Source organism: Gobio gobio (genome assembly GCF_949357685.1).
Source record: "Gobio gobio genome assembly, chromosome: 4".
NCBI classification, from domain to species: domain Eukaryota; kingdom Metazoa; phylum Chordata; class Actinopteri; order Cypriniformes; family Gobionidae; genus Gobio; species Gobio gobio.
In genome coordinates this window covers 13,768,207-13,782,421 of record NC_137100.1, presented here as the reverse complement: position 1 = coordinate 13,782,421, position 14,215 = coordinate 13,768,207, and the positions used below count along the sequence as shown (strand labels likewise).

The 14,215-nt window shown below is 42.2% G+C and overlaps 1 protein-coding gene across 1 annotated transcript; it reads right to left on the bottom strand.

Annotated features, from left to right (window-relative positions):
* Positions 1-1,096: 1,096 nt before the first annotated feature.
* Positions 1,097-2,890, bottom strand: LOC307124820 (zinc finger MYM-type protein 1-like; the record flags this gene model as incomplete). Its single annotated transcript, XM_079814271.1, has 1 exon — positions 1,097-2,890. One exon carries the CDS (start codon positions 2,888-2,890, stop codon positions 1,097-1,099), a length of 1,794 nt encoding a protein of 597 aa, XP_079670397.1.
* Positions 2,891-14,215: the final 11,325 nt, after the last annotated feature.

Here is a 14,215-nt window from a genome sequence, read left to right as displayed (position 1 = left end):
GCCGGCCCGTCTGGCACCAACAACCATGCCACGCTCAAAATTGCTTAAATCACCTTTCTTTCCCATTCTGACATTCAGTTTGGAGTTCAGGAGATTGTCTTGACCAGGACCACACCCCTAAATGCATTGAAGCAACTGTCATGTGATTGGTTGATTAGATAATTGCATTAATGAGAAATTGAACAGGTGTTCCTAATAATCCTTTAGGTGAGTGTATTTGCCTTTTTATGAATGGGCCACTATTAGACAACACAAAACTGGGTGAAAGGGACATTCCCAACAGCACTTCTCAAGAAAGTAATGCCTTTATGTTTCATCACGAACATCAATTGAATGTTATTATGCACGTGTCAGCACAGCAATTTACATTTGGCCCAGCAGAGTTAGTAGATGGGAGACTTTTTACATCTTGTGTGCCAGACTCATTACCTGGACCGCTCACTCTGTGTTTATCATGCCAGCTATACCAAGGATAAGGACAGAGTGTTTTATCGCCTCGGAGCCCAGACCACCTACAGAGTCTGACCAGGTGCGTGAGCTGGCAACACCGTACGTCAATGAGGGAGTGATTGAGGAGCTTGAGGGCTGGGAGGATAGCCCAGTGCCGATCCTGACCTTCCTGGGGCCCTAAGCAAAATTCTGCTAAGGGGCCCTCTAACTGACCCGTGACGCCGTGAGCTATGTAAACCATTTGCCATTGCCACACAGTCACACCTGACACTTCAGTGATCCCAATACAATCCTCCCTCCTTTAAACAAAACAGTCGCAATACAGAATGAGGTTCAAACAAACAATATTTATTGAATAGAGTATTTCCTATAGAATATTAAGATAAGTGAATATTATTAAGTAAGTGAATATTAACGTAAACATAAATAAGAAGAAAATAATAAATTATAACTCTGAGCTTTGGCTTTTGGGATTAACTTGGCATTTTCGGCATCAGTATGGGCAACACCAGTCTATTTGGACTGTCTAGAAGAAACTGAGAAGAATCACATCGTTAGTTAAACAGTCATTTACACAATCTTACATGTTACTCGTTACATGTTACAAATGCGTAAACATTTGAATGTTTGAATTCAAATCTTACCATCAAAATATTCCTTTTCTGCACTTTCTTGAGGCAAAATCATCAATGATGTCATCATAGGACAGGTGTTTCCCCACATCATGATTTATGCTCATGATGGCCAATCCACTCAAACGTTCCTGTGACATTGAAGACCTCAGGTAGCTTTTGATGAGCTTTAATTTTGAAAAGCTCCTCTCTGACGATGCTACTGTTACAGGCAGGGTGACTGCAATTCTTAGGGCTATCCAAAGATTAGGATAGAGTTCCTCCAGGTTTTTCTCACAGAGAAATGAAAGCAACTCAAATGCAGTCATCTTATCTGATGGCAGATCAGGTAAATTCTGAATCTCGTGTGCCAGATCCATTCCACTGATGTCATAGTCATCTCTGAAGGTTAGAGTATTTTGAACTTCCATGCAGTGAGCGTTTAAAGATTCACTAGACATCTGTGAGGCAGTGCTGAAGTTTAGCAACACTCCATATTTGGATTTCACCTGGTTTAGTGTTTCAAATCTCTCATCCATGGATGTCACAGCAGAGTCGACCACAATGTTAAAGAAGTTGACTTCAAGGTTTTTCAGTGCATCAGTCATTGGTTCATCAGGAGCCTCATAGCTGAAATGCCTCTTGCTGTTTCTCAGTCTCTTCTCTTTCAGAACAGCCTCCACATTCATTACTTCGCAAATGCTTGTGGCTGTTGTCTGTGCCTCAGAGAATCCAGTGTCCCGGTATGTAGTGAGGGAAGCCTTTGCATTCGAGATTAAATTAACTGCTATATCCAACTGCATTGAGGCGGATTGGAGGAGCTTGTTCACTATGTTTGTAATAGTCAGTATCTCACACCATACGACACAGCAAATCAAGAAGCGGTAGGACCCAACTTCCTCTGCAAGTGCTTGTGCCTCCACTTTGGCCACAGGATCATTGATTGTCTGTCTGGCTTCCAGTAATGCCTCCCGAACCTCAGATGCCTGGTGCCTTATTGCATGAACGCTTTTGAGCCTACTCTCCCATCTTGTGTCACTCCATGACTTCATGGTTATCTTCACGTGTTTCTTTAAAACACCCCATCTTTGTGTGCCAGCTGAAAAGAAGGTGAAGAGCTTTTGCACATGTCCAAAGAACCCGACTGCATCTTTTGAAGATTTGGCAGCATCTGCAATTACAAGGTTTAGAGTATGTGCTCCACATGGGACAAACACGGCTCTGGGATTTCTTCTGAGCAGTCTGGCTTGTACTCCTTGGTTCTTGCCTTTCATGTTGGCCCCATTATCAAAAGCTTGCCCTCTGCAATCTTCAAATGAAATCTTCAGCTCATTCAGCTTATTTAAGATGACAGTGGACAGATTTAAACCTGTTGTAGCCTCAACATTTACAAAGCCGAGGAAGTGCTCCTTGATCTCTGGCTTTCCCCTTAAAGCCACGCTTCTCAGAATAATGGACATTTGCTCTTGGTGACTAATGTCAGGTGTACAGTCCAAGATAATGGAGAAGTACTTTGAGTCTCTTATTTGAGTCACTATTGCTTCCAGAATTTTGCCACTCACAATCTGTATTAGCTCATTCTGTGTGTGCTGCCCAAGGTAATGAGCATGTGTCTGTCCATCTTTAATTTTGCTGAGATGGTTTTCCATAATGGGATCAAATTTTGCCAGTAATTCAACCTCTTTTAGGAAGTTTCCATTATCTGGCTGGAAGAGTTTTTCTGACGAACCCCTGAATGCTAGGTTTCTTTCAGCCAGAGACTGGGTGATACTTATTAAACGTGTAAGGACATCACGCCATTTCTTTCTTTCAGCCTCATAAATGGTCATTTGTATCTGGTCAAGAGTCTGACCCTGACTTAGGCGCAGATCAAGTTCTCTCCACTTAATCATATTTTGTGTGTGTTCAGGACTACTCTCATGGTGTTTCAGAATGGCATTGATATTTGACCAGTCATTCACACCTTCCTTTATAATTTTGTTGTCTTTTGTAGAAAAGAGCTTACAGCAAAAACAATAAACAGCATTGTTTTTGATTGATAGATAGATAGATAGATAGATCTTTATTGTCATTGTATGCAATACAACGAAATTCTGTTGGAGCCATCCTCTCCAAAAGCAGCATGAAGTAAAAATTTTAAATAAAACTATAGTATATGTACACATACATCAGCACATTCTCACCCAAGCACGTCTCACACATACACATTCGTCTGATACATACAGTACACATTCATTCCTTGTTCTCAATAAATATCTATAAAACAGTAAGCATTAAACACAGCAGTATTGCACCGATTCGGGGTAGGTGGAGTGTGTATGTTTTTATGATTGTATGGGTGTATGTGCGTATGATTTCTGTAATATGTTCACAGCTCTGGGGAAGAAGCTGTTCCGAAGTCTATTAGTGCGTGTACTTGGGGTTCTCAGTCTGCCTGAGGGGAGGGTGGTGAACAGGGAGTGTCCGGGATGTGAGGTGTCCTGCCTGATGTTTGTGGCCCGTGTGAGAAGACGGCTAGAATATAATTCACCCAGGTTTGGTAGGGGGGAGCCAATGATCCTCTCAGCCGTCTTGACAACCTGCTGCAGTCCCTTTCTTTCTGCTTCTGTGCAGCTGGAATGCCACACAGTGCAGCAGTATGTCAGTGTGCTCTCGATTGTGCAGCGGTAGAAGCGTGTCAGAAGTTCCTGCGGAAGCCCATTGCGTTTCAGGGTCCTCAAGAAGAACATCTTCTGCTGGGCTTTTTTAATGGTATGGGAGGTGTTCTGGCTCCAGGTTAGATCCTCTGATATGTGCACTCCCAGGAACTTAAAGCTTGCCACCCTCTCCACCTCCTCCCCGTTGATACACAGTCCATTGTGGTTTGGTTTGTTTCTTCTGAAGTCAATTATTATTTCTTTTGTTTTCTTGGTGTTGAGGTTGAGGTTGTTGTTCCTGCACCAAACTGACAGGGTCTGGACCTCTTCTCTGTAGGCTGTTTCGTTGTTGTTTGTTATGAGTCCCACTATGGTTGTGTCATCTGCAAATTTGATGATGGTGTTGGAGTTATCAGAGGGGGCGCAGTCATGGGTGAAGAGCGAGTAGAGGGCTGGACTGAGGACGCAGCCCTGGGGGACGCCAGTGTTGAGAGTGATGCTAGAGGAGGTGTGTTGGCTGATCCTGACGTGCTGGGGTCTGTTGGTGAGGAAGTTTTTAATCCACTGGCAGAGACAGTCTCCCAGACCCAGTGTTTGCAGTTTGTTGATCAGTTTGTCTGGGTTGATGGAATTGAATGCAGAGCTATAGTCAATGAATAACATCCTGACATAACTGTTGGGGGTTTCCAGGTGTGTGAGGGCCGTATGCAGTGCTATGGAGATGGCGTCATCAGTGGATCTGTTGGTCCTATATGCAAATTGGTGTTGATCAAGGTCAGGGGGGATGCAGGCCATAATGTGGGGCAGTACCAGTCTCTCAAAGCATTTCATGATCACTGGCGTGAGAGCCACCGGGCGGTAATCATTCAGGCTTGTAATGGCTGAAGTTTTGGGTACAGGGATTATGGTGGCGGTTTTCAAACAGGTGGGGACTGTGGCTTGCTGTAGTGACAGGTTAAAAATGCGTGTGAATACTGAAGCAAGTTGTTCAGCACATTCCTTCAGTACTCGCCCTGGAACACCATCAGGCCCCGTTGCTTTGTTGCAGTTGATGTTGTTTAGTGCTCTCTTTACCTGGTAGGTCAGAAGAGTGAGTGGCTGATCGCTCTCTGGATAGGTGGTGCTTGTATGTGGGTCTGGTCCTCTGCTGGAGCTGGAATCTTCAAAGCGGGCGAAGAAAGTGTTTAACTGGTCTGGGATCGAGGGGTCAGTTGAGGTGAGGTTACAATTGCTCTGTTTGTAGCCGGTAATGTTCCTTACACCCTGCCACATTGCACGGGGGTTGTTTCCATTAAAGTTGTCCTCAATGCGTTGTTTATATTTCCTCTTTGCAGATACGATGCCTCTGTTTAGGTTGGCCCTCGCCCTCCTGTACTCCTCCCTGTCTCCTGATCTCAGTGCTGTGTCCCGTGCTCGGAGCAGCTTCCTCACCCTGTTGTTAAACCAGGGCTTCTGGTTGGGGAGCACTTTAATTTGCTTCTTTGTTGTTACAATGTCTGTGCAGAAGTTGATGTAGGAGAGGACTGTGGAGGTATGGTGCTCAATGTCTGTATGTTCAAAGAGCTCCCACCTGGTGTCATCAAAGCAGTCCTGCAGGGCTGAGGAAGCTTCTGCAGTCCAGATCTGTACTGTCTTTACCTGAGGTTTAGTCCTGCTGATAATGGCCTTGTAGGCTGGTGTCAGTAGCAGGGATAGATGGTCAGACAGTCCGAGATGAGGTGAAGACTGGGTTTTATAGGCTCCGGGAACATTTGTATACACCTGATCCAGTATTTTGTTATTCCTTGTTTTAATGTTCACATTCTTGTAGAATTTAGGCAGAACTGTCTTCAGGTTAGTGTGGTTGAAATCCCCTGCCGCTATAAACATGCCCTCCGGGTGTCTGTTTTGCTGCTTGCATATAACATCATGTAGCTTTCCCATGGCTATTTTAGCATTAGCTCTGGGGTGCACATAGACAGCAGTGATAAAGACAGATGAAAATTCCCTAGGCAGGTAGAAAGGCCTGCATTTCAGCATCAGGAACTCCAAATCCGGGCAGCAATGTCTCTCAATAACAATAGTGTCTGTGCACCAACTGTTGTGGATGTATGCACATACGCCTCCTCCTCTTAACTTACCAGAGTCGGCTGTGTGGTCTGCTCGGTATAGGGAGTGGCCTTCTAGATCCAGGGCTAGGTCAGGGATGTTGTCATGCAGCCAGGTCTCCGTTATCACCGTAATGCAGCAATCCAAGCGGTTGTTGGTAATCCGCAGCCTTATGTCGTCCAGTTTGTTAACCAGGGAGCGGGCATTAGCGAGGAAGATGCTGGGCACGGCAGGTTTGTGCGGGCATCGTCGTAACCTAGCCTGGATGCCGGCTCGCTTACCCCGCTTCTGCTTCCTCTCACATCTTCGCCTGCGTCGCCTCTCCGTGAATCTGTTGGTCTTTGTTTTTCTGTTTGACGCTGAGTTTGAAATTTCCAGTGGGATAGATCCGTAGTCACTGGGTACTCGTCCGAAACAACAGTCCTTCAGACGCAAGATTTCTGTTCGCGTGTAGGTTATAATTTTACTAAAGCTGCTCATGCAGAGGGAGCTCTGGGCCGCTGCGACTATGCGCGCCGCCATCTAGTGAGTATGTAAGCCAGCTCCTGTGAATCTTTTCCCCATTTGACAGTTTTCTCTGTAATAAGCCTGAATGGAAAGCTCTTCTAGACTTGTCTTTAGGGAAAGAAAAATCCAGTCCTGGTTTGAATGGACCTCTGCGCACTAACTCAGTCCTCATAAAGTCTGTTAAGACGGGGGGCCAATCTGCTGGGTCATTTGGTGGAGCGGCAACTGTTCTATTTGGGTCTGAGCTGCTTGTATCCGCTGCTGGCTGTACACCTCTGGTTGTGCTAGTACTGACTGAGGCTGCCTGTACTTCACCTGGGTCTGTCATTGTGTTCGTACTTTCTGAAGACGGCTGTACTGTATTTGCTGAAGCTGGCTGTATTGGGTTTGTGCTAGAACTGGCTGAGACTGCCTGTACTTCACCTGGGTCTGTGTTTGTACTTGCTGAAGACTGCTGTGCTGTATTTGCTGAAGCTGACTGTTCTGGGTCTGTGCTAGTACTGGCTGAGGCTGGATGTGTATCAACTGAGTCTGTGCTTGTACTGGCTGATGGTCCAGCATCTCCTCTACTGACAAACTTAAGCATAGCACCTGCAAATTATAGATAACTCGTTTTATAAGCTGCATCAGACCCATTCAAACTGGCTCCCAATTTTCTTTTATAAATTTTCAAATATATAATACTATTTATACTATGGCTTGGCTCTTGTAATATTTAACTAGTGAACTAGTTATGCAGATATCAATAATCCCTGTGAGTGATGACATCATTGATATCAAGAATGAACTTTTTTACAAGTTAACATGTAATTCCTGATATCAAAAATAGACATCGGTAGATAAAAATGCAACTAAGTATTACTATTAGCTATTAGTATTAATATTATTAGTATTAGCTATTATTGACTAACTATTAGTAAAAATAATCAAGAATTCACATTGCAAATAGTAAAAAAATGTAATGCTTGATATCAAAAATGCATAAACTGTGAATGAATAAAAGCTAAAATGGCTTGCCATAGCATGTTAAAGTTTTTTTTTATTTTTGTAATACATATGGTGAAGCAATTCTTGATTTATGGTTATTATTAACTGAGGGATGTGCATCCACACATTGACCAGTATGTCCAGCTAATCAACATTTTAAATTCAATATAGCCTATAAATCAAGTCAATCACTGTCAAATTATCAATACATTGCTTTCCATCTTGCATAATTAGTGCAGTGCAGTTGTATAGAGTTTTTAACTACACATTGACTGAGACTAGATAATCAGTGTCTTGTTTTAAAAGTATGTATGTATAATGTGCACTTTTGATGAGGAGTGCCATCATTCACGCCCATATATTGTACAGTCTGTCTGGTCTCCACATATATTTCTGCTTGAAAAATGTGCATTTCATTTCGTGCATATGAATGAACGCATGATAACACACGCAACGCGGTTATCTTTTCCGAGCTGCAGTAAACAAACACCGTTGCACTTTGTCGTTTATCAAAAACAAACGTAATAAATAATTGTATTTTACTCTCACTTTTGTCAGGCACAAAGTGATGCAAGAGATGCACTGCCTGCCTGCCCAGCTAGGTTAGCAAGACCGAAAAAACACAACAGAAATGCACATAAACTTTAACAATTTGCTGACATCAAACTTAGAGAGAAGACAAGTTTACCTGATTGTTGTTCCCGCAGTTCACTTTCATGGGTTTTTTTTTTCCTCTTTTCATGACCAGAAGGATAATTTCGCTTCATTTTGTCATGGATGTTGTAAACATTAATTTACGGTGACGTGACGCGCTATGACACGAGGAGGAGGCGGGGCCTTGAGTAATTTGCGGGGCCCTACGCAGCTTGCGTAGTGAGCGTATAGGGCTGATCGGCTCTGGGATAGCCCCACCCACAACCCTACCGCTATGGAAAGGTGTATGTTGGATTACTATTTTGATTAACCTGTTAAACTGCAACCCCACTTTGGGGCTCACAGCTGAAAACGACCTACCTGAATTAAAACAATTATAGCTCCTGAGAACAGTGTGCTACAGGCACAATTAAGGTATCTTTGGAAAGAAGACACTTGGGACTCTACTAAAAAGCAATCAGAGTTGATAATTCTCAAACAGATAAAAAATTATAATAGTTGAAATGCCTCAAAAATTATTTGCACTACACAGAATGTTGTATTATTTCATGTAAAAATATATGAAAATAGACCTGGAGGAATCCAGTTCAGTTATGGATTGAAAGCCACACGACTTATCAGTTTATATTTCAAGTTTGAGGAAGATATAATGAAAAATGTGGTTCCTGCAAGCTTTTTTCCAAGACTATGTCTGTTCCATTTCTCCCTCCGCCTGCTTGAGGCACATCCCCAGAAATGACATCTCCCAACTAAAACAATTGCAGTTGCTAAACAATTTGCACTACATGCACAATTTAGACATCTTTAAAAAGAAGACACTTTACAGTTTATTACCCAAACATTAAAGTAGAAAAAAACTTAGAAAGACAAACAGTTATAGAAGTTGAAGTGTCTTGAAGATGATGTGTGCTACAATGAACACTTTATTATTTGATGTAAAAATATATGAAAATAAGCCTGGAGGAATCCAGTTAGTTAATGAATTGAAAGGCAAAAGTCTCATCAGTTTATATTTAAAATTTGACGAAGATATCATGAAAAATGGGGTTCCTGCATGCTTTTTTCTAAGAATATGTCCAGGTGCCAAGAAACCTACAGGAGACTTGATAACCTAATGTTATGAAGTGTACTGCAAGCTGTTTTAGCCATCATATATGATGCTTGAATGCTTTTTCAACTATAAAATAATAGGCAGAACCATAAGACTTTGTATTAGTGATTTATTTGTACAACAGAACTTATAAAAATATAATAAAAATGAAATATTAATAAAAAAGAGCTAAACTTCTTTGCAACTGAAAATACAACAAGTAATATAAGTATAATAACTATAAATATAACTAGTAATATAAATAACAATATAATATAAATATATAGCTATAAAAACACACACAATTTGCAAATGTAAAAAAAAAAAACATTTACTGGCCTTTTACTGGCGGATTCAGGTCTACAACAGCAAGTGCAGATCTTGAAGAATCTGAAAGCGTTCTTCTCTTTTCTGCTGGTTGGCTGGTGCTTGGATGCCATAGCTCATCTGAAGACTCAACCTGATGCCTGTAGAATGGCAAGGAAAGGAAAGAGAATTAGCACTGCATGTCCTATTTCTGTATAGTTTGCCCATTCAATCAACAATCACACTGTCATCATTCACTCTAATTACAGGCCATCCCATGAACAATGAAACTGATGGGCAGTCGGTTAGACAGCATTCATATTGACGGCGGCCCATACATTCTCACACAGCCCAAGCATCAATCTAACGGCCGGCTATACAGTGAGCATTCATATTGACGGCGGCCCATACATTCGCACACAGTCCTACAATCAATATAATGGCCGGTGATACAGTGAGCATTCAACAATCACACAGATGGTCGGCCGTCCAGAACTTTTCTTTTTTCGTCAATTTGTTTTTGTAGCACAGGGGAAAAAAATGCATTTTATATATTATATATATATATATATTTTTTTTTTCTGTGTGTGCTAGAAAAAATGCTAAATATCAGTATATGTATAATCTATACTGGTATATTGTAATTTTTCTAGCACACAGGAAAAACATAAAATAAATACAGTCTCAATATATATATATATATATATATATATATATATATATATATATATATATATATATATATATATATATATATATATATATATATATAAACAATTACATGTGTTATATATATATATATGTTTTATTTACACACACATGGGGAAAAATTTATATATACTTTTTCCCCATGTGTGCTAGGAAAAATGCAAAATATCAGCATATGTATAATGCATACTGGTATATTGTAATTTTTCTAGCACACAGGAAAAACATAAAATAAATACAGTCTCAATATATATATATATATATATATATATATATATATATATATATATATATATATATATATATAAACAATTACATGTGTTATATATATATATATATGTTTTATTTACACACACATGGGGAAAAATTATATACTTTTTCCCCATGTGTGCTAGGAAAAATGCAAAATATCAGCATATGTATAATGCATACTGGTATATTGCATTTTTTCTAGCACACAGAAACAATAAAATACATACATTCTCACACACATTCTCAATATACATAAACAACTACACATAGCAACTCACCGGTGTGTTATTGGATCAACTTCTCTGTCAACAAGCACCGTCACCGCTGTGTTCACTCTCCTTTTTCACATCGCTGCTTCGAGTGAGCTCAAATAAAGCATCTTCAGCACAATAAAAACTTCTTTTGACGATCCATTGGATAATACATTCCGTCCAGTTAGTAAGATTAGCAAACAGTTACTACAAAGAGACCTCTGTTTGTTTACTAGCGCGTTAGCTTTTAGCTGTCAGATGGGGGGTGTCAGGCTCGCAGCATCTCGTCGGAGATAGCGCCACATTGGCACATTCAGATGAATAAATATTCACGCCCATGTGACAAACATACACATGCAAGGTCTCGTTGGAATCGTGTGCTCATTGGCTACATTTTCTGTCAGTCATGACGATTCAATGCTTTTATTGGCTCCAGATAAACAGACATTATCATTGGATGAGCACGTCATGACATCAGATAAAACGATCGCTATGGTTGGATATTTTTGACTATATCGCGGCTATCTTTGCATGTTTTTGAGTGGGGTTAGTTGGATTTTGTTCGTAACATTCTAAGCTTTAAACCCATGCCACTTTATTCTACCGGGAGACTGTTTTTGGTGCATTATTTTATTGCATAACAGTCTAGTATGATACTTCGCTCCGCAGAAATGCAATGTAAACAAAGGATTAACCATCAATATTACACCGTTATTGTTTCGTTGGATTAAAATGCTCTATGGGATGTTATTCAGTGGACCCTCACCTTTCCATTCGTTCTGGAATTGTTTGCAATGGATGCGTGTGTGGCTCGTAATTAGGACACTAAAGGTATGTACTCTGTTTTTATTTATAAAATCGTTGATGTGTATTGCTTACATTGATGCAAAAATACAGCCGTTATAAGCTTTTCAATGAAAAACAGTGGTCTGTCCTCGATGCTTGAGGTTTAGACCTTTAGAATGATATATAGTTTGTCAAGATTAATGATGTTTTTTTACGTTAAATCTATTAACAAACATTACACTCGTGCTAAAAATAGCGCTTCAACCCGTGCACGCGCTCATGAAGCTTATCAGGTTAACTTAAGTATTTGTTTGATGTGGACTTGATAGACTTTTTTGGAGAGGTAATTCCCAACTCCCCTGTATCTCCAGCATTCTCCGAATCTCCAGTGCTCTCTCAAACAGCCAGTTCCTCAGCCCACCTCCGCTGCAGTCCTTCAGCCCCTCTGCAGCTCCCATTGGTATGAAGGACCTGCATAGTGTCGTTAGGCCACCGGCTCCACCCAGCAAAGAGGATCCCCTCTTCGCCTCCAGCCTCTGTGTCCTTTGCTCCAGCTCAGCCTGTCGACACTTCGGAAACTATCTGTCGTACGGCTTCTCCGACTTAGTCAGCCATTGACCTGCCTGCACCTTTGGCTTCGTCTAGCTCCGCCCTCCCCCCGGCTGCACCTCCATCCTAGGTCCTATCGGCTCAGCCTCTGCCCTCTGGTTTCCCAGTTCCACCTTGGATGCTTGTCGCCGCGGCTCCACCTCAGTCTCCAGAGCCTTCAATGTCTCGCGGACTCATCTGCTTTTTTTTTTTTTTTTTTTTTTTTTTTATAAATTAGACAGACAGACAATGAATAGAATGATAAGTGCTATTCTTGATTGGTCAGGTGTTGTTGGAAAAGATGTGTCTTTAGATGTTTTTTGAAAATGGCTACAGACTCGGCCGCACGAATTGAGATAGGCAGGTCATTCCACCAGGTGGGAACGGTCCAGGAAAAGGTCCGTGACAGCGATTTCATGCCTCTCTGGTATGGCACCACAAGGCGTCGTTCACTGGCAGAACGCAAGTTCCTGGAGGGTGTGTAAGTCTGAACAAGCGAGTTTAGGTATATTGGTGCAGAGCCAGTGGATGTTTTGAAGGCGAGCACCAGTGCCTTGAATTTAATGCGAGCGGCTATTGGTAGCCAGTGCAGACTGATGAAGAGAGGCGTGACGTGTGCTCTCTTTGGCTCATTAAAGACCAACCTCGCCGCTGCATTCTGGATCAGTTGCAAGGGTTTGATAGTGCATGCCGGAAGGCCCGCTAGAAGAGCATTACAGTAGTCCAGTCTGGAGAGAACAAGAGCTTGTACCAGTAGTTGTGTGGCATGATCTGATAGGAAGGGTCTAATCTTCCTAATGTTGAATAGTGCAAATCTGCACGACCGGGTTGTTGCAGTAATGTGGTCAGTGAATTTTAGCTGATCATCAATCACAACCCCAAGGTTCCTGGCTGTCCTGGACGGAGTTATGGTTGATGATCCTAGCTGAATGGAGAGATTGTTATGCAGTGCTGGTTTGGCTGAGACCACAAGCAGTTCTGTCTTTGCAAGGTTGAGTTGCAGGTGATGTTCCTTCATCCAGGCTGAAATGTCTGTTAGGCAGGCAGCGATACGAACACCAACCGATGGATCATCAGGTTGAAATGAGAAGTAGAGTTGAGTGTCGTCGGCATAGCAGTGATAGGAAAAGCCATGTTTCTGAATGACCGATCCCAATGATGACATTTAGATGGAGAAGAGAAGTGGTCCAAGCACTGAGCCCTGGGGAACGCCAGTGGCTAGATGATGTGACTTAGACACTTCACCACTCCATGACACCCTGAAGGACCTACCTGAGAGGTAAGACTTGAACCACTGGAGATAGGATCAAGCGGACATGTAGTGGGATGATTGGAAAGGATGAGTTTGGAGACATCTGCTTCGGAGAGCAGAGAGAAGGAGGGGAGCGTGTGTGTGATGGTTGTTGAGATGTGTGTGTCGGTTTGTGGTGTGGAGAATTGGCTGCTGATGGAAGAGGTTTTGTTTGTGAAAAATGATGCAAAGTCATCAGCTGTAAGAGTTGACGAAGGAGGGGGGGGCAAAGGAGCGAAGAGAATGTTTTGAAAAGTGCACGAGAGTTGGAGCAGTTGTTGATTTTGTTGTGGTAGTATGTAGTTTTAGCAGTGGAGACATTAGTAGAGAAAGAAGCGAGAAGAGACTGATACAGGGTTAGGTCAGTAGCGTTTTTAGTTTTGCACCACTTCCTCTCTGCTGCCCGGAGTCCAGAGCGATGTTCACGGAGAACATCAGACAGCCAGAGGGCAGAGGGGATGGTGCGGGCTGGCCTGGATGAAAGGGGACAGAAGTTGTCTAAGCAAGATGTTAGAGTGGAGCAAAGAGTGTCAGTAGCACTGTTAGTGTCTAGTGCTGAGAACTGAGCAGGTGGAGGGAGTGAGGATGAAACCATAGTGGATAGACGAGAGGGAGAGAGCGACCGTAGATTATGCCGAAAGGTGATCTGCGGATATTGTGATATAATACTCAATACTGCGTGTTGTGTCCGGAGTCAGTATGAGGTTAAGAGAGATGAGAAAGTGATCTGAGGTGTGCAGTGGAGTAACTAAAGTGTTGTCTGTGGAGCAGTAGCGTGTGTAGATCAGGTCCAGATGGTTACCTGATTTGTGAGTAGCTGTAGTAGATACTCGCTTAAGGTCAAATGAGGTCAGAAGAGTGGTGAAGTCAGCAGTCTGGGGTTTATCAAGGTGGTTGTTGAACCAAGCAGTACCAGAGGAGTGCCGTCCTCAGGGAAGTGAGAGAGTAAAATATCCAAATCATCCAAGAAGTTACCCAGTTGACCTGGAGGGCGATAAATAACTACAACA